The following is an 18,739-nucleotide window of genomic DNA, read 5'->3' on the forward strand; positions in this document are numbered from 1 at the left end:
ATCCTGCCAACAACAATAGCAACAGCTATTAGTGTCAACCAAAAAAGTCTATAATAGTGACCGCCCAATTACAACTCCATGAAAAAAGTATAATATTTCATAAAATAGTTCTCATTTTAATTCTACTTTGGGGACCAAACCTAATATGAACAGTGCAGAGAATGTAATAGTTGCCAATCTGTTGAAAGGTTGCCATCAGACTTGAAACACAGGGGCAAGTCTAGCTGCAGTGTTATGCCTGGCATCTCGACAGCGATCCCTTTGCCCACTACGTTATTTCATCAATTCAGACTGAGACTGCATTTCTACTCCAACAACGAGTTTCTCATTAAAAATAAAAAATAAATATAATTGATCCATTTTGGCTGAGTACAGCAGTCTAATGGTGCTTTTCCACTGCATGGTACGGCATGGTACGGTTCTCTTTTGGGGGGTTTTCCACTGGGTACAGTACCTGGTACGTTTTTCAGTACCTCCTCGGTTGAGGTTCCAAGCGAACCGTACCGTTACCAAAACGTGACGTGTAAACTCTGCTGATCAATGATTGGCCAGAGAGAATAGTCACTACCTGCGTCACTGAACTTGCGACATGAGACACAACAGAACCGCTAGATTTAAATCAGCACAGCCAACGAACTCACCTTTTTTTAACAACCAAAAAATGGCTGTTTCGTTGTCTGTTGAGGAAGTACCAGTGTTGCCAATTTAGCTACTTTGTAGCTAGATTTATCGACTTCCCCGCCCCTTTTGAGACTTTTTTTCAAAAGTTTAGGGACAAATAGAGCAACTTCTTGGACAAACCTTATTTAAGTTCTCATCTTGCCCACTGATCTACATTTATCTTTATATAGATCAGTGAATTTGCCATTATGATGTCATCTTGTGACATTTAGCTACCAGTTTTAGCTACTTTCAATTGAAAGCAGTTGGCAACACTGGGAAGTACAGACGTTCCTCTCATTGATAGCAGAGGAGCGGATCCAGCGAGAGCTTGATGGCGACGCGGAATGAAAACGTTTTTCAGGAGTCACGGCCCGCCCACTCTAAAGTGGTACTAAACTGCAGTGGAAACGCAAGTCGAGCCATGCCGTACCGAGTCATACCACGTAGTGGAAAAGCGCCATAATTAAGAATCCCACAAAACATTAGAATTGCCAAAACTGGCACCAAATGCTGACATTCAATATGTTGAAAAACTAAAAACAAAAACAGCAAATTATGAGAAAAACAGAACTTCTTCATGGTTCTCATCTACATAAACGACAGCAGATTTGACACTGTTTGTGCACTGTAGTGGCATTGATGTGTGTTCTGCTTTACCTCATCTGTCTGGTCCACCGTGAGCGCAGGGGAAGATCTTCTGCACACAGTCAGGTGGTGGCAGGGATAACTGATTCCACTGGCGGCCAGAGTAATCTGCGCAATCAAAAAATAGCTTTAATAGACATTTTAGCATTGTTTTCACAACCTTTTTGTTGTATGTTTGAGCGAAACCCACAGTTTTTGTTAATGAAGACCATTGCTTGAAGTTATATAAAGTTATCATAGATAACATTTACGAAGTTATCACTTTGGGTTAGGAACATCATGGGTAAACTATTCCTTTAAGACAGCTTTTCCTAGTAAAGTTTGCACAGACCACCAATATTCATTGACGCAGGGTTTCTCTGGCTCATGATAGAGGTACTGTCTGTTTGGCACTCTAAAGAGCATCACATGCAGCATACGGTGAGCTGCTGGTGAAGGCCTGAGTACCTCATTAACTCTCAGGCTAGAGTGGAAATGTCAGCAGCACTCCACACTACAGGGACTCATTACAGACCAGCCCCATACACACACACTCATAACTCCTTGGAGAGAAAGCGCAGAGGTCTATTCTCTCGACTCTTACCTGACATTACCAATTACACACTATAATCACTGTTTTTACATATTAATTTCCAATACCTAAATGACCATAGTGGTCTATACTTTATACCAACTGTAATGATAACATACTTGTATTATTCACAGAAACATATCTCAGCTCTGTCATAACCCTGTCTAAAGTAGCAAAACAGACATATCAGGAGAAACTAAAAAAGAGAGAAAGCGAAAGATGGATAGCTGACTGCAGGGGGCTCTGGTGCACTTTTACTTTCATGTGTTTTTAAAGAGATTTTTGTTTTAATTCGAACAATATTTTTTACCAGTTTATCACCTACTTAATCAGTTAGGTGGGACTCTTGACACCTAATAACAATTTACACAACAGGAAATAACAGTCTTCACACGTTAACTACATGATGTACTTGATCAATTATTATTATTATTAAAAACACATCAAATATTTAAACATAAAAATTACCAGCTATAAAACAAGATAATATGTCTAATCTCTAACTTTACCTAATAAAAAAATCTTGATCAGACTATAAATTTAAATGTAATTTTATTTTATTTTTTTATAAATAAAAATGATTAAACTTTAAATTAAATATCTGTCATGGCCTAGCCATTAGGAAATATGAGTATGTTGTTGTTAATGCAGGGAAATAAAAATTCAAATGAATCATGGTACTTAATGAAATAAATTTTTAGTCTTTTTTCCAAAGAAAAATTCAAAAAAAAAAGAAAGGATAAGTTTAACAAATTTCAGACATACCAAGACTGATGTCATGTCTTGGTATTGATTAACAGACATAACAGATGTGTAAAGAAGTGTAAAGAAGCTTTGGTTTAAGTGCCATAATATCCCAGAATTCAACTCAGAGGATTTCAGAGTGTCAAGTACTTCAACAGGGTGCAAACTCCCCCAAAACACACAAACACACATCACACTCTCTCTTTCTTTGTGATGGCCCACACAGAGAGAAGAATCACAGACAGTGTTTCTCTTCTACAAAGAAGATTATTAAAGACAGACTGCCTGTACAGAGACAATGTACAGTACTGTTGTGTGACACAAACAAAAGCACTGTCCAAACATCAACCATGTTCTTTTTGCAGGAGGATGAGAGTGTCGGAGACCAGAGAAAATGTAGAACTCACTAGGGAGGAAATCATAGGGAAGAGAGGGGTAAATTGTGCCACTAGTGAAGGTGCCCACAGAGTCATAATTAAGTCTTTCATAGCTGTTTTCACCCTCTATCTAACCTAAAATATTGTACCTTTAAAAACTTCTATATGTAAATGACCTATGTTATGCAAACCTCCACATACCATGTTGGATCATCAGTTTGGGGTTAAGTTGCCTAATACTGAATAGATGTTGATATGCAAATGGTTAGTTTTGCATATTTATAAAGATAGTTCACCCAAAAATGAATTTAGTCACCATTTACTCACACTTGTTTTGTTTCAAAACTGTATGACTTCTGTGGAACACAAATTAAGATATTTTGATAGTCACTGAGGGACCTCATTGTCTCAGCCCTCAACCCTGGACCCTAATGACTTGCATTAATTAGACAAAAAAAAAATCTACAAAATAATGTCATGAAGGTTTTTAATGACATGAAATGTGCAAGTTATGACAGAAATCTCTTTGTGCTCATAATGAACATGACAATATTTTTCAAGTTTAGTTCTCATAAATAGTCAGGAATGTGAATGTTACAGTACATTTATATATGAAATAACTGTTATCTTAAAACAAACAAGGCAAATCCTGTTTTCCAATATATATCCCATTTAACACTTAAGTAGAGTAGAATTAGGGCACTTAAAGTGGTAAAACTTCCATATTCTTATGAGTGTATGAGTGTATCTGGGTGCTTAAGTGTGTGCGTGTTCAGAGCCGCAGGCTAGAGGGGAGAGGTCACCCCCTCATCTTTCCACACCTCCTTCTCCACCTTCAAACAAAGAACAAAATCCTCCTCTTTTGGACCCCTTTCATTAATACTTGCATTAAAGCCCCTAGCACTGAGCACCATGCAAAAGAGGAATTCAATTTCTCTTTCTCTGTTCTTATCTAAGAGGAATTCTCCTTCTCTGTCTACCATCAACTAAACGTATTTATCTGACTAACTTTTTCTTTTTACTTCTCCTCTTGGTTGTTTTCAGCTATTTGTTGTCGTTCTCTATCTCTCAGGCTGTGAAGGAGATAATTACTGCTGACAGCTGCTCTACTCGTCCAAGAGCCCCAAGCTGCACCTTGTGCCTGCCTTCTTTGATAGATGAGGACAAGAGAGTTACAGAGCGCGAAAAAAGCGAGAGAGTGTGGAGTCCAGAAAAGAAAAGAAAAATAAGAAGCCCCACCCCAAACACCTGTTGGACTCTTTCAGGTTGGGGTTTGAAGAAGTGACAGTCTTGATTAAGATCTAGGGTCAAATACAGTGTTTAAAATGCCCAGTGAACCTTTCAGAACTAAGCCCTTCTAGAAAGAAAAAAAAAAGCGTGAATGGGCTAGGCAATGTTTTGTTTTCACCTGTTTAAGGTGTAATCTGTAACTGCTACGATTTGCTGGATGTTAGTGGCAGACAACAGCAAATGCCTCTTACAATAATTAAACGTTATAATTCTGTAGTGTAAATCTCAGAGTCAAAACAGTACTACCTTTTTTAAACCTAATAAATAATAATCTAAAATATTATTTTACATACTTTATCTAAAAAAGTAACTGACAGGTCCAAACATAAACATATTCACCATATAAAAAACAAAAACAAAAAATGCTGATGAATTCATAATTATATGCATGATATAAACACACACACACATATATATATATATATATATATATATATATATATATACACACACACACACACACACACGGCAACAAAAATAAAAAATATATAAACTTAAAATAAATATAATAAATTAAATTATAAATGATAATAATAATAATAATAATAATAATAATAATAAAATTAATAATGTTTAATTACAGTTTCCAAATCCTTCTACCTATCTTGCAGAATGAAAAACTTGGAAAAGTCAATAAAAATCTTTACTAAAACTGAGATGAATGAAAAATCCCTCCATTTCAAAACCAAATATTACAGATCCATTTCACCTGCATATGAGAGCTCACCACTGCCCACTGTTAAATACGACACCGGCAAAGTCAGCAGGGTATTGCTCTAAACATGTAAAGCATGATTTATGTCAGACAGCCCCAGTAAGGGACAGGGAGTGGAGATCGACAGCAAGTTGGTGGCTCTGAGGATAGAAGACTGGTAATATAAGAGTTTATATACCTCTCTCTCAGAAGAACTTCACCTGGAGACAGCAATCTCACAAGGGGCTCTGTATGGGCTTAGAGCTGAGCCTCGTCGCTACGGCAACCAGCTGGCCCAATAAGCCGCCTCTGCAGGTCTGTGACGCTGAAAGCCCATAACAGCCGTGGGCCACGGAGACCCTCAGAGAGCAGCAGCAGTAATACATTAGCAAACACCAAGAAACACTGGATAAATGTCAGCAATTAAGGGGGAGAAGACTCTAATAAGGACGTTCCAGAAGTTGTCAATCATTCCCATAGGTGCTCCACGAGGTTGGCAGTGAAATATGAAAAGAGCTCAAAAGAGTTTTGGCTCAGCATGTGTGTGTGTTTGCATGTGTGTGTGAGAAAGGGAACTCAGAGGTGGGAAATGGACCAATTAGGAGCCTAAATTAAGAGAGCAAATAAAATAAACAAGAACATGAGCTATGATTTGAGGCTGGGGCATTTTTAATAATAGTGGCAAGGGAATCAATCGATCTTGAATACAATTTTTTTCCCCTGATTACTATATTTACAAAAGTCATGAAATAAAAATTCACACACAAAAAAAACCAGTGATGAACTGGCATTATTTACTTAAATATTCAGAAATATCCATAATACTATAGAAGGATTCAACAAAAAAAATGTGCTCACAAAATAGTGCAGCCTAAGTTCGGGCAGAAAACATATCGAAGTTTGGGCGGTTAATGCCAAACACAGCCTGCAAACACCAGTCCTCAAGTGGCCTGCCATATGAAGAAGCTTGTGTCAGCCCCTCAAACACACCACATGCATCCCGACTACACCCACTCAAACAAACAAGGGCTAAAACATGACTATGGTAAACAGCCTCCTTTGAATTTACAGACACTGCATAGGGACGTCAAGACAACCACTAAGATCCACCCACAGATTCAAAAAGCATAAGAAGGTATGCTGATTTTTACATTGTAATCCCTTTCTCCCTGGAGACAAATTTACAATGCTAATCACAAATCCAGTTAAAACGACCACAGTGTTTAAATGTTAACTGGTTAAACAGTTTCACTGTATGAATGGATCAAAATCAAACCATATTTTCTTCATTTGACCCCCTGACAGTAATACAAAACAGGAATAAAGAAGATGCACTGAGAGCCAAGTATACGTTCTAACTTCCCTCTGAAACCTATTAATATATTAAGGTCAATCAATTTCAACAGAACAAGAAAAAAACAAACCTGTCACTAGCTCCTTCAAAACCAATATGCTTAAAAGCTCAGTCGGCGCAATGTAAACTGACTACTGATCAGCTTTCCATTTTTCACCCTTATGAGGTGGAACGGAGCACAGAGAGACTCGCTTTTATATGAGCAAGCGAAAGGTAATGAAAGCACAGCGGAGTAGGCATTGACTCAGACTGCTGGTAAATGTATTTCTAAGCCTGGGCTGTCATGTTTATTGGTACAAATCCCGGGAGATGAGGGAAGGTTAATGAGATACGCGAAAAAAACGGCCTGCCTGCCATGCAAGGGCTTTGTGTCTAATGCACGGCTAGGCATTTCAATAAGGGCCGGGGGCCATTATTAAGAATAGTTCTTTAATAATATGACCCTTCCTAAAAGCCAAGATGAGTTGAGGTGGAAAGCTGTTCTGTGGCCAAGTGAATGATGACCACACATAACCAATCACAGCTTGGGCATTAACGGTTTAATGTGTCTTAAAGATTATTCATGAGCATTGCCCTCTTCATCAAAAAACAAGATTGTGGGTTGAGGTCTTCAGTGAGTGCACTTCAGCCCTGAAGTGGCCTTATTCAAGTGGGCAGTCTGTGGTGAGAGGGTGTAATTCAATGACCTTGTGTCTGTTGTTCTTTTTGCAAAAGGATGAAACGATCTCTCCAACCCCCCTTTTAATAATATGAGCTAAATGCAATGGGTGAGATACATGAGCCTTACAAGTGCACACTGAAAATAAACAATGCAGTCATTGTTAAAGAGCTCTGTGAAACACTGCTCATAAAGCTACTCACAATGGGGTTATAGCCTTTTGTTCTGGTACTCTCAAATACTAAGTAGTCACAGGGTTTTATGCTTTATTTTGTTCTTTAAATAGTGGTAACCAAAACCATCTTAATAGCTTCAGAAATAACCCGGCCAGATACATTTGAATCTTTCGAAAGATGGCAATGGAAATATGGAGGTGGGGGGAACTTTCAACACCTGAAACAAACAGTGCTCAAAAAACAGGTTTGTTCATCAGGCCACTCCCTTTGAAATCGTACTTGCCCTCAATTAGGCACCTGACAGCAAATGAAGACACAATGACAAGCATAGAAACACATTATTCTTTCATGGTTAAAACACAAGGGCAATTTCCATGCTTAACTGGTCAATTGCACAATGACTAGGGATAAGTAAAGAAAAAGTTCCCATGGTTATTGTACGGATGATTATTGTAGATGACTAAGCTGGGAGGTGGGGTTCCTCAGGGTTCGGTGTTAGGGCCCTCTCTGATCACTGTGAACAAGTCGTACTGAAAGGCTGGGAGCACAGAACAGGGCGGGAAAGGTCACTGACCCCCCACTACATGAGCTCTAATGTCCACACAGAGAGGACAGGGGAGAGGAGCTGCTCTGTGACATCTTAATTAGTACCAACATCTTACTTTCACATTGGGTGATGCTTAAACCACTACAGAAAAGAAGAAATTATTCTATTCAATTTGTCTAAACTTCTATAAGAAATGTTTTCTTGCACTCCACCTCCTAACTAAGGCACAATTTTTGTCATGTAATTTGTCATTTCACACGGAAAGTAAAGATGCAAAAATAATAGCCAAGCAGAAAATACTTGAAGATAATAAGAGTTATACCGTGCAGGATTTGGGGCCAATGAGATTTTGCTGTGGGTGGGGATAACCGAGTGTCGACCAAAACCAAGTGAACAACAAGAAGACCTTTAGCTGGGCTTTCTATGTGGTCGAGGTAGGTCCAAATCTCAGTTTAATATGGCAAAAAAGCTTTATTTTATCATATATATAGTTAGGACATGGTGACACTTCTACTATTCTTAATTTACAACTTATTCTTTATATACTAATTATTAAATCTGGGCAGTTTTTAATTAAACTGCAGCAACAGACAGGTGCACTATCGCCACAGGATATTAAAAAAAAAAAAACATACCGAGTCATCTGAGGCAGAGGCAGGCCAGCCATCCCACTGTTGATGCCGCACAGGGATGTTTGTCAGGTCTGAAATGTTCCTTTTCACCTGAGATATAAACAGACAAAATGATCAGATAACAGGTACAAGAATACAACACCATCTACAAACACATTCAAGTTTATTTCACAAAAACTACCAAACAACACTTTCTTTAGACACACTTTTCTTTTAGAACACAAAGTGTACCTGCTATTATCGCTATTTTCACTTATATTATAGATATAAGTGACTATGACGGGAGGGAGAAAAGGCAAGTGGTGGAAAAGAGCTCCGTGTTCTCAAAATTCCACAGATGCCTGTCCTAATGCCCAATGCCAACAGCCCTTCACTCGAAAAATGGACAGTATTTCCCTTCTGCTATTCACCCCTGTGTAACTGCACTTAATAACATTGCGTGCATTTAAACAGTTGATGCTGGCCTCTGCTCCTACGCCGCTGTTGGTTTAAAGCCCAACGCCAGGCTGATGTGCGGAGGACAGAGGTGATCAAAGCAGGCGTCGTCCAGAGCTGGATGGGCTGCAGATTCTAGTGTATTATCCCCAGAGAATGCACTACCCCGTGGCGCTAGATACAGAGGCAGAGAAAACTAGCCATTGTGGCGGAAAGCCCTCATAGCGCATGGCCAAATCCCACCACCAGCGCACTGAGTGGACATGTATCCTCTGCCAGACTGAGGACTTGTGCCCACGGAGGCAGAAACGATGGCCGCGAGATGCTTGTGAAAACAAAAGACATGAAGCAGGGTTGAAAGAGATTTAAGGGTTAGAAATTCATTAACAGATACAATCATGACATTTCTGATGACAAAAATATAACCACTAATAATATGAATACTTATGGATGCAATAATAGAGAGGTTCTTAACTCGTGGGTTGTGACCCAAAATATGTCAGGGAACTGATATTGTCTTTGACACAAGGGAAAAAAAACTATGCCTGTGCAAATGATGAAAAATACATTTAATAAATACAAATAAAGGCTTTCCAGACAGACAGGAAAGTTATTTTAATGTTTTACAGGCATGTAAAGAACCATCGTTAAAGTGAGCTTCCTGACCATTTTGGTCAGGCACAAACTCAATAAAGGGAAACAAATTCGGATATTGACAACATCACCTCAGTCGGCTGAAGTCGGAGACTCCACCATGACACACACACACACACACACTCTCAAACATCCACAAGCCCACACACTGGGCTGTGCGTTTTTCTTATTGAAGCGAGCAAGGGTCAGCTGGGTTGGCCAGTGTTATTACAGAGTGTAATATCTGTGTTTGACCAGAGGGCTACAGGGATTTGGCCGCCCAGGCCTGACCGTCATGCTGCCGTAAACACCGGCTCTTGGCTGTAATGAACCGTTTAGGGTCAAATGGCACCGTAGCCCAAGAGAAAGTAACGCCATCACCGAGGGCCAGACAGAAGAATTTAGCTGCTATAACAAATCTGATATTTCACCGTTTTACTTCATTGGGTCTTTTTTATGAGCACTGCCCTTCTGTCAATATACCTATACCACTCGGTACTTCAGCCAGACTTCATCCCATCTTGACAAACAACTTAAAGGGTAAGTTCACCCAAAAATTAAAATTAGCCCATAAATTACTTACCCTCAAGTCATCCTAGGTGTATATGACTTTCTTCTTTCAGATGAATCCAGTCAGAGTTATATAAAAAATTGACTTTGATCTTTCAAGCTGTTTCATGGCACTCAGCGGGTGAACAAAGGCCTTCTGTAGCGAATCGATGCATTTTTATAAGAAAAATATCCATATTCAAAACGTAATAATCACTTTAATGTAGCTTGCGCTCACTGTTGTAAAAGGAAGCAGTTCCGGGCGGATGACCTCTGAGGTCAGCGCTGCGCATGTGCCGGTGAGTCTCGTGAAAACCAACGTTTGTTAACAGGAGCAAAGGAAGCAAAGTTTCCTTACTTTAGCAAAGGAAAACCAGTCTCTTCTTGGCTTATATCGAAATCCTCCAACATTCTTCTTTACAAATCCTCGTTTTGTACTTCTAAGAAGTTACCGTTGTTCTGTTTTGATCTCTCTGCTGCGTTTCAGCGTGCGTCACTTCTGAGCGGCGCATGCGCAAAGCCAATCTCCATACGTCATCCGCCCAGAACTGCTTCCGTGTACAACAGTGAGCGCAAGCTACATTAAAGTTATTATTACGTTTTGAATATGGATATTTTTCTTACAAAAACGCATCGATTCACTACAGAAGGCCTTTGTTCACCCCCCGGAGCCATGTGAGACACTTTTTTTTATGGATGGGTGCTTTTTATTTAACTTGTTTTGGACTGATGCATGCAACACCCGCTGAGTGCCATGAAACAGCTTAAAAGATCAAAGACAATTTTTTATATAACTCCAACTGGATTCGTCTGAAAGAAAAAAGTCATATACACCTAGGATGACTTGAGGGCGAGTAATTTATGGGCTAATTTTCATTTTGGGTGAACTAACCCTTTAAGAGAAGCTATTATTTGACTTCAAAACAGATTTAGCTATATTGGAAGGTAGAGATTTGGATGTTCTTGGAGAATAAGAAAAAAAAAATAGCAAATAAAACCACACTACAAACCTGTCTGTGAAAAAAATGTGGTATAAAAGTTCATTTATCAGAGGTGACTGGTTGGGTGAGGGGCTTTTTCTGCAACTACAGCGAATTTTAATTGACTTAAAAGGAGAAAGCCCCATACTGCTGCAATATTCACAAACACAAGTGTCATTACCTATTCATGAGCTACGAATTCCTCCTCTTAGCAGTCAGGGGTCTGCAAATTAAAGCCAACATTACCCAACTAAATGAGTAAAAAAAATATACACGAAAGGATAAACAAACAAATCCACCGAATAACAAGTTTATTTACCACTGATTTCTGAGAGAAAGTAAAGAGAGTTTGAAGATGTTCGGTAAGGGCTGACATTTGTTTTGTCTTGCCCAAACCGCTGCCCATAAGGAACAATGAGGTTTGATTAAACAACGAAGGAAAAGACTCAGTCCTATTAAACCCAGTTCCGCTGGCATTTCATTTTAAATGTCACAATACAGTTTTTAGCATCAGGGAACAGACTTCCACTGTGAAAAGGAGGAGGGAAAAAAAGCAGAAAATGTTGACATTATATCAGAAAATGCGGGGAGATCTCACGGATAAAGACATTTCAGCTGCCGGGATTATATTCTTAAGGACTGCAACAGCGCCTTTCATTTAAAAAGATTTTCTTTCATTCATATATTCTCCAGTGTGGTTGTCATTTAAGATAAATATTATACATCTCATCCTCAGAACAAACATTTCCATGGTGTCAAAATAACATCCTGCTTAGTAGATGGACTGCACAAAATTTACAAAGATAAAGAATAGTATTTGAGATACAAAGAAATTAAAAGGCATCTGTGTATTGCTGCCCCCTTATTGACTGAACCTAAACTGCACAATTCAATTTGAAGATTAATCTAATCTTTATATATAAGAAAAATAGTTTTCCTATCGATTAACAATTTAGAATATTATTTGATTAAATTCAGTAATGTTCTTAATATCTTCATATAAAAGAAAAAGGATAGTCAAAGTGCGCAAAAAAATCGTACAAATTAAATGACTTGGACGTCAATAAACACATACACTCTCCCAGACAAACATGCGAACACACACACACGCACATTAATGATCCAATCTTTCTAAATGCCAAGTACTGGTAATCCTTGGCTGGAGAGAAATCAAAGAGAAGAAAAGGTTGCTGTTAAACAGTCACAAGCTCTTCAGCACCAGATGCCTTTCATTCACACTCTTTTACTCTCCATCCTTCTTTTCTTCCTCTGCGTTCATCTCTCCAGCTGCGGAGAGAAATGCTGTGGGGCCGGCAAAAATCCCTGGGACGAGTCGTCTGGTCACGGACGACTATCGGACGGCCCTATTCTCCCCGCCACTTTCCTGACAAACATTTGCTCTGAGGCTTAAGCGTAGCCCCGAACTCGGGTTTGGGAATGCCAATCAGAGGAGGAGAGCAGGGCCCGGGGCCGAATAGTGGAAGGGTATGTTCCCTGGGAGCCTGGAGGCAGAGCAAGAGCCTTTGGCAAAGACAAACAAGGGCACAGCACTGAGGGACTCTCTTCTCTCTCTCTCTTTTGCTGCTCCTATTGATATGCACATGCAGAAAAGCATCGGCTGGTCTTCAGCAAAGACAAAAGATGAGCAGAAAAAGAAAGCCTGGAGAGGAGTCCTCTCCATATGTGGCTGCGAGGGGGTGAATGGGGAAAAGAAGAGAGAGGGGAGATTGTGAGAGCTCTCTGTTGCTGTTTTGTTGCATTTTCACACAGGCCTTCAGTTTTAGGGCCACAACTGTAAAACAAAAACTTTTCTCACTTGTTAGTAACTTTTTCTCAACGAGACGTTTGTGAAGAAACGTGGTGGATCCCGCTGAGCTTTTGTTTCCCGTTTACATGTTTATTTTCTGGCATTTTCGGACACAAAAGGCGAGTGCTTGGACGTTAGATAAAAATGTTCCCATCCCAAAAGAGAGAAAATCTTCCCGTGGAGCCAAAGTAACTAATAAACTCTCCAGCTAACTAAACTAACTCTGAGAGAGCCATTTAGAAAGTGACATGCAACCAATAAGGTGTTCTCTTACAAAAACAGTTTGTATCGCATTCAATTTGTTTCTCCTTAGAAAACAAATCTCCCTCTCCCCCTCGTTCTCCATCTTAGGAAGAAAGAAACAGAATGCCTGAGGATCAGGCTAGTCGGGGCCACAGCGGCCCGTTTGATTCAGCTTTGTCCAGTCACTCGCTCCCCTACCAAGCCAACAGCTTCGCTTCCTGCTTCTCTTTTCTCTACCCTGCGGGCTCTACTCTGCAGTTGTTGTAATACCGGCAGAAACACTTAAGGTTCACAGTAGGTGCTCATCAAAACCATCTGCTGAGGGAAAGAGAGCGCTCGCCCATCTCACTTTAATCTCTTCAATTAGCACCATTACAAACCTGTCAAGTAGTCTGATTACTGTAATGGTGACCAGCACCATCAAGGCGGCAGCTTCGCCGGGAAAGGGATTGTGGGATTGCGTGGACAAAGCTGAGGTGGGGAAAATCAGTTCTTTAGTTAAAAAAAAGAAAGAATTCTGGCTTAAAAGTATGAAGAGTATGAAAAGTATGAACTCCTAAAGGAAGAGTTCACTCAAAAATGAAACATGAGGGTGAGCAAAAAAGGACATCATTTTAATTTTAATGGTATTTTTCCTTTAAGGAGGAAAGTTCTGGCACAATAGTTTCTCACAAAATTCCTTGTGCTTCTCACAGTCGATAAATAAATGCAATATTAAAATGAAACCTTTGGTGCATCAAGCTTATCACACTGCAAAAAAAGAGAAAAGAATAAGTCTATTTTTATGAAGTGTTGCTTCTCGTGTAAATTCATCTTTTTTTAAGGATCTTTAGAAATTTTAACTGGAAAACAACACCACCTTGTCAAGAAAATCTTGTTATTTCCCAGAAAACAAGTCTTAACATTTTATGCAGTGTTGCTTCTCATGTAAACAGATCTTGTTTCAAGGATTTTTTTTAATTTCAACCGGAAAAATAAGACTACGTTCTAAGAATAAAGATCATTTAACAGAAAACTAATTTTAATATATTATGCATTGTTGCTTTTCAAGTAAATGCTCTTGTTTCAACCAATTTTTTTTATTTAAATGGAATAATAAGAGTTCTTGCAGTGCAGATTTAAAGTAAGAATCTGCACAAGTTAAACAAGTTGTCTCAAGTAAAAAAAAGAAAAAAAGAACATCACAGATGCCTATTTCTTCAAAATGGCACTGCACGGGCCCAACATGACTCCCCCAGCACTGAGGGAGGGGTTCAAGTGGCACTGTCAGTCCACAGGGAGCTTGTTACACTTGATGTGGTGCGTGCTACCTGCTGTGAATAATTAATGGAGCCATTTCCAGAAAACTGTGTGTAGGTTACTGGGGCAGGCCGAGGAGAATGCGAGGGACTCTGGGAGGGGTCATGTGTGTACAGAATGGAGCGTTTGGGTTTTGAGTCCCACACAAACCAACCTTAAATACAACACAGTGCAGTTAAAAGGAGAATGATGAAAAGAATGGCATCGCACAGGTCTGATGGGAGAGGGAAAGGAGCTGATGAGCCACAGGGGGGTTTGTGCTGCTCCATTCTGAGCTCTGGTTATTGCAGACACTGTGATAAGCAGAAATACGCACAGTAGACAAGAGTCTTCTAGCATATTAAACTCACCTGCTACAAAATACAATGTTTTCAGAAAGAGGAAATAAGCAAACCTCCCACTCCCTCAAGATTTAAAGATTTCCACTTCACAGAACAGGGGAGAGTGGGAAAGTAGCTGTACTCATTTTTACTTAAATTGTACAATAGCCAATGAGAAATATGAGTTAATAAGAGAAATAAGAGGGGGGGAAAAAGACTTCAAAATTATTATATTTCAGAATGTCTGCTGTCATTGGAAATTGGAAAGAAAACATACAATATCCCAAATAAAAATCTGTATCAAGTTGTATAATAAAGGGGAAATATGTGAACAATTTACATTTAAAAATAAAACAGAAAAATTTGAAAATACTGTACTAAATATACTACTCATGTTCCAAAGGCTTATTTTGCTGCACGCTAAATAAAATGTTTAGTATTCAGAATATCTGAATGTTGAACAATATGTACAATATATAGACCTAAATAAAATTTGCTTTGAATAAATTACCTTGTCATGCAGAAAAATTTACCCCGAAATGCAAAACAATGTGAATCACAGGAAACTGCATATGATGGGCCCATTCTAAATGTACTGGTCACATGACAAAAAATTATGTGTAGTTTCACCCAAAACACACAGTTGTGATTAGATATTTTGAGACAGTCCTGAAGTCAGCAGTTCGATGGGCATTCTGAAAAGGAAGAACTTTGACTGGGAGATAATTAGCTTTAGCTCAACATAGGCCTTAATCATTGGTACAATCTCCTCCACAAAGAGGACTATTATTTTAGCATGTAATAATTAAATTGAAAATCAGAGCAGTTTCAGAGAACATGGGCAGAAACGCAGTAGACAGACTGACAGACAGCAGGTGTAGACAGACAGACAGAGGGGCTAGGTGACAGACAGGTGTGCGGTTGTCTCACCTCCTGGATGGTTTTGCTGGCGGGGAAGTTGAGGCTGTAATCTCTCTGTGCTTCACGGTGGCTAATGACGAGCAGGTAGTTCTGATTTGACAACCCTTGCTGGGCACTGATAAATGGCAGGAAGGGCAGAAGGGGGAAAAAGAGAGAGAGGAGCATTAGAGTTCAGCAGTGGAGATGTTAGGGCTCGTCTACGTCTCCACAGGGTCTCTGGGCTCCGACAAGCCTGTGCCACCCCACTGCTCTGCTTGGGTAGTGGGAGGCCAGGGCAGAGCCAAGGGCCACAGCATGGGCACACACCATCACCAAGGCCATCTGGAGGTATCGACTGGGGCTAAGAGGTATAAACGTCACACAAAAGGAAAAGAGGGCTTGTGTTGCTCGTCCGCTCCACAGTCACCCTCGGAGCCCTGACCTCAGAGCGGGTTTGAGATTCATGGGAGCCTTGGTGCTGAGCTGTAGGAGAGAAGGCCTCATCTGATGACAAACGATGGGGGTTAAGTAGCGCTTTGAGCAAATGCTCCGTCTGTGTGTGTGAATATGAATCAACAGCTTAGACGCGAGCCTGCCGGCTAATCAGGGTTCGATTGAAAGCAGTCAGGAAGAGGAGAGTCTGGGAATTAATATGTAACGCACACATTAATTATGCAACCAGCGCCTTAATCTGAGGAGCTTTGGACAAGCTTATGTTAACAGAGGACCAAATTTACTGTAATGGCAGCTTATTTACATTGACTAAAACTGCGAAATCAATATGTAAATGTAATGTTTGTTGTAGCTAGCGATGAAGATTGAAACGGTGGCCTAGGAGAGGAGGATGCATATGCGATGCTGTGGAGAGTGGAAAAACACAGCGGCGTGAATACAGGCTGTAAAAGGGGGAGGTTTCATTGGGGTATCAAGACTCTCACCAAATAAGGATGATCTGAAGACATTTTATATTCTGATACAATATATTTCCATTGACTAATGCGCATAACTAAAGGTAAGGTTTCGGTAAAAAAATATTGATTTAAAGATTTTCTGAAATTGATTATTAAAATCCCAAGATCGATCTTTAATCTAAGCCTTGTTTGACGTATTGCTAACCAGTGTTTATTATCTGCTATATACTACTAGCTATACAAAACCACTCATGCAGTACTGTCCACATAATATACTTCACATCAAAGCAAAACACACATTTTAACTGTACTATTTCTAACTTTGAGTGAAAATCAGAATTGTGATTTTGTGGATCACAAATGAATTGAAAAGAGAAATAAGTTTCAAAAGGTGTAGGTAAAGGTAAAAGTTAAATGTGTACAATTATTTTTAAAAAGTGTTTAAATTATTACAGTTATACTGAATGTGAAAGCACAAAATCTCATATACATGCCTATAAAACAAAATTTTATATATTCATTTAAAAAAAAATTATTTTACACACAAAATAAATTTTTATATGAAAACACACATGCACAAACACTATTGTTCAAAAATACAGTAAAATCGGTAATATTGTGAAGTAGTATTACAATAAAAAAAATTATATTTTAATATATTTTAAAATGTTAATGTTTATTATTATTACTATTATTATAGCATTATTATGCTTACTATTTTTTTTGTGGAAACCGTGATAAATGTAATTTCAGGATTCCTTGAATATAAAGTTGAAAAGCCTTTCTTGAAAATACAAATCTTAACATAATAAATGTAATTTTAGATCAATTTAATTTGCCCTCACCGAATAAAAGTATACAAATAATTTGCTTTCAAAACAAGAACAAACATCTTACTGACCCCAAAATTTTGAACGGTGTGTTTGTGTGTGTATGTATATATATTTGAAAAAGCAAAACACAACTTTTATATATAAAAAAAAAAATATATATATAATGTATTATAATAAAAATGTATTCTGATCTCTTGGGTTTGTCCCACTTAAGATGGTGTTATGAAACGGTGGGCTAAAAAGTAAACTGCAAAGTAGAACTTTTCTCTCTAAGGAGTTGAAACTATGTGAAATTTCCTCTCACAACAGATCTACAGCATAAGGTTCATCTGTAGGAGCTTAACCAGGTTCAGCCCTCTGTGGTCCCAATAGCACCTGGAGCTGACCCCCCCTAAATTCACCCTAAAAGCTTCTCCACACCATCGGAGGCACTGGAAATAGAATGTCACTGACTGTTATATACAAAAAATAAACCACTGTGTAAATGAAGAGGAGATTGGTTTCATTCAGCAATAAGTCTGTCTCAGAACCCTGCAAGACTGAGATTTTATTAAAGTCCTACTGTCTCGTTCCTCATATAGGCACATATGTACACACTCGCAATACCAACCTCTTGCTATAATTTCTCATTCACACGCTCTTAACCTGTACCAACACCCAAAAAACACCAACACACCTTTACCTTCTTTCTTTAAAAATTTTATTTTTGCATCCATTTTTTGTTTTTTCTGCACCGCCTGTTTTGATTTGACAAGTCTAAGTACTAATTGCTGTAGTTTAAACTGCTTTTCCTTTCTGCCAAAACCAGCAGATTCCTCGAGCCGCCAAGTCTCACAGAAGATCAGATGCAGAAAATGATAAATACCAAATGCGCACTGACTCATTTGCTCATTTGTATTTGAAATAGCAGAAGTTCAAATTAAAATAACCTTAAACACACACATCTCCTGGAAGCAACAGAAATAGATGATTCGTTTTAAATTATTCATAAAGTTCCATTATTTATGCTGGAGATTAGGGGTTTGGATACCTCCTTGGGAGAGAGAGCGAGCGAGATGAGCTTGGCTCATCACTGGATTTCTGTAACTACCTTGGATGGAGTGTCTGTCTTGAAAGCTCCAAAGCCTGTGCTGTATTTGCATTCAAAACAGAGGGAAGAAAATGAGGCAGGCGGCGCAGTGTGAAGACGGGTTTGATTAATATGTTTGGATATGGTGTGCTGAGGTATGCTTTGCAGTAATTGCCTACAGTGGCTTTTATTTGTTAAGTACTGTCCCATTGTTCACAGCCTGCATCCTGAGACCCCACACTTAAATTTAAACTAAAAACAAGCTGATAGAGAACTTTTTTTAGTTTTTAAAGGAATCTCTTGTGCTCACCAAGGCTGCATTTCTTTTACTGCAAAAATAAATAAATTGTTAATATATATATATATACACACACATACATATATATACAGTATACATATATACATACAC

At 38.9% G+C, this 18,739-nt stretch overlaps 1 protein-coding gene across 1 annotated transcript in view; it reads right to left on the reverse strand.

The window, feature by feature from the left end:
• The window catches only part of faf1 (Fas (TNFRSF6) associated factor 1), a 78,903-nt gene that overhangs the window by 38,316 nt on the left and 21,848 nt on the right, over nt 1–18,739 (reverse strand). Inside the window, exons 7-9 of the mRNA XM_016228726.1 lie at nt 15,548–15,653; nt 8,355–8,441; nt 1,321–1,416 (exon numbers count right to left, since the gene is read on the reverse strand). Coding sequence (XP_016084212.1) covers nt 1,321–1,416; nt 8,355–8,441; nt 15,548–15,653 — 289 coding nt within the window. The remainder of the gene's footprint in view (nt 1–1,320; nt 1,417–8,354; nt 8,442–15,547; nt 15,654–18,739) is intronic.

This window comes from Sinocyclocheilus grahami, unplaced genomic scaffold (genome assembly GCF_001515645.1).
Source record: "Sinocyclocheilus grahami isolate Dianchi unplaced genomic scaffold, SAMN03320097.WGS_v1.1 scaffold16.1, whole genome shotgun sequence".
Classification (NCBI taxonomy): domain Eukaryota; kingdom Metazoa; phylum Chordata; class Actinopteri; order Cypriniformes; family Cyprinidae; genus Sinocyclocheilus; species Sinocyclocheilus grahami.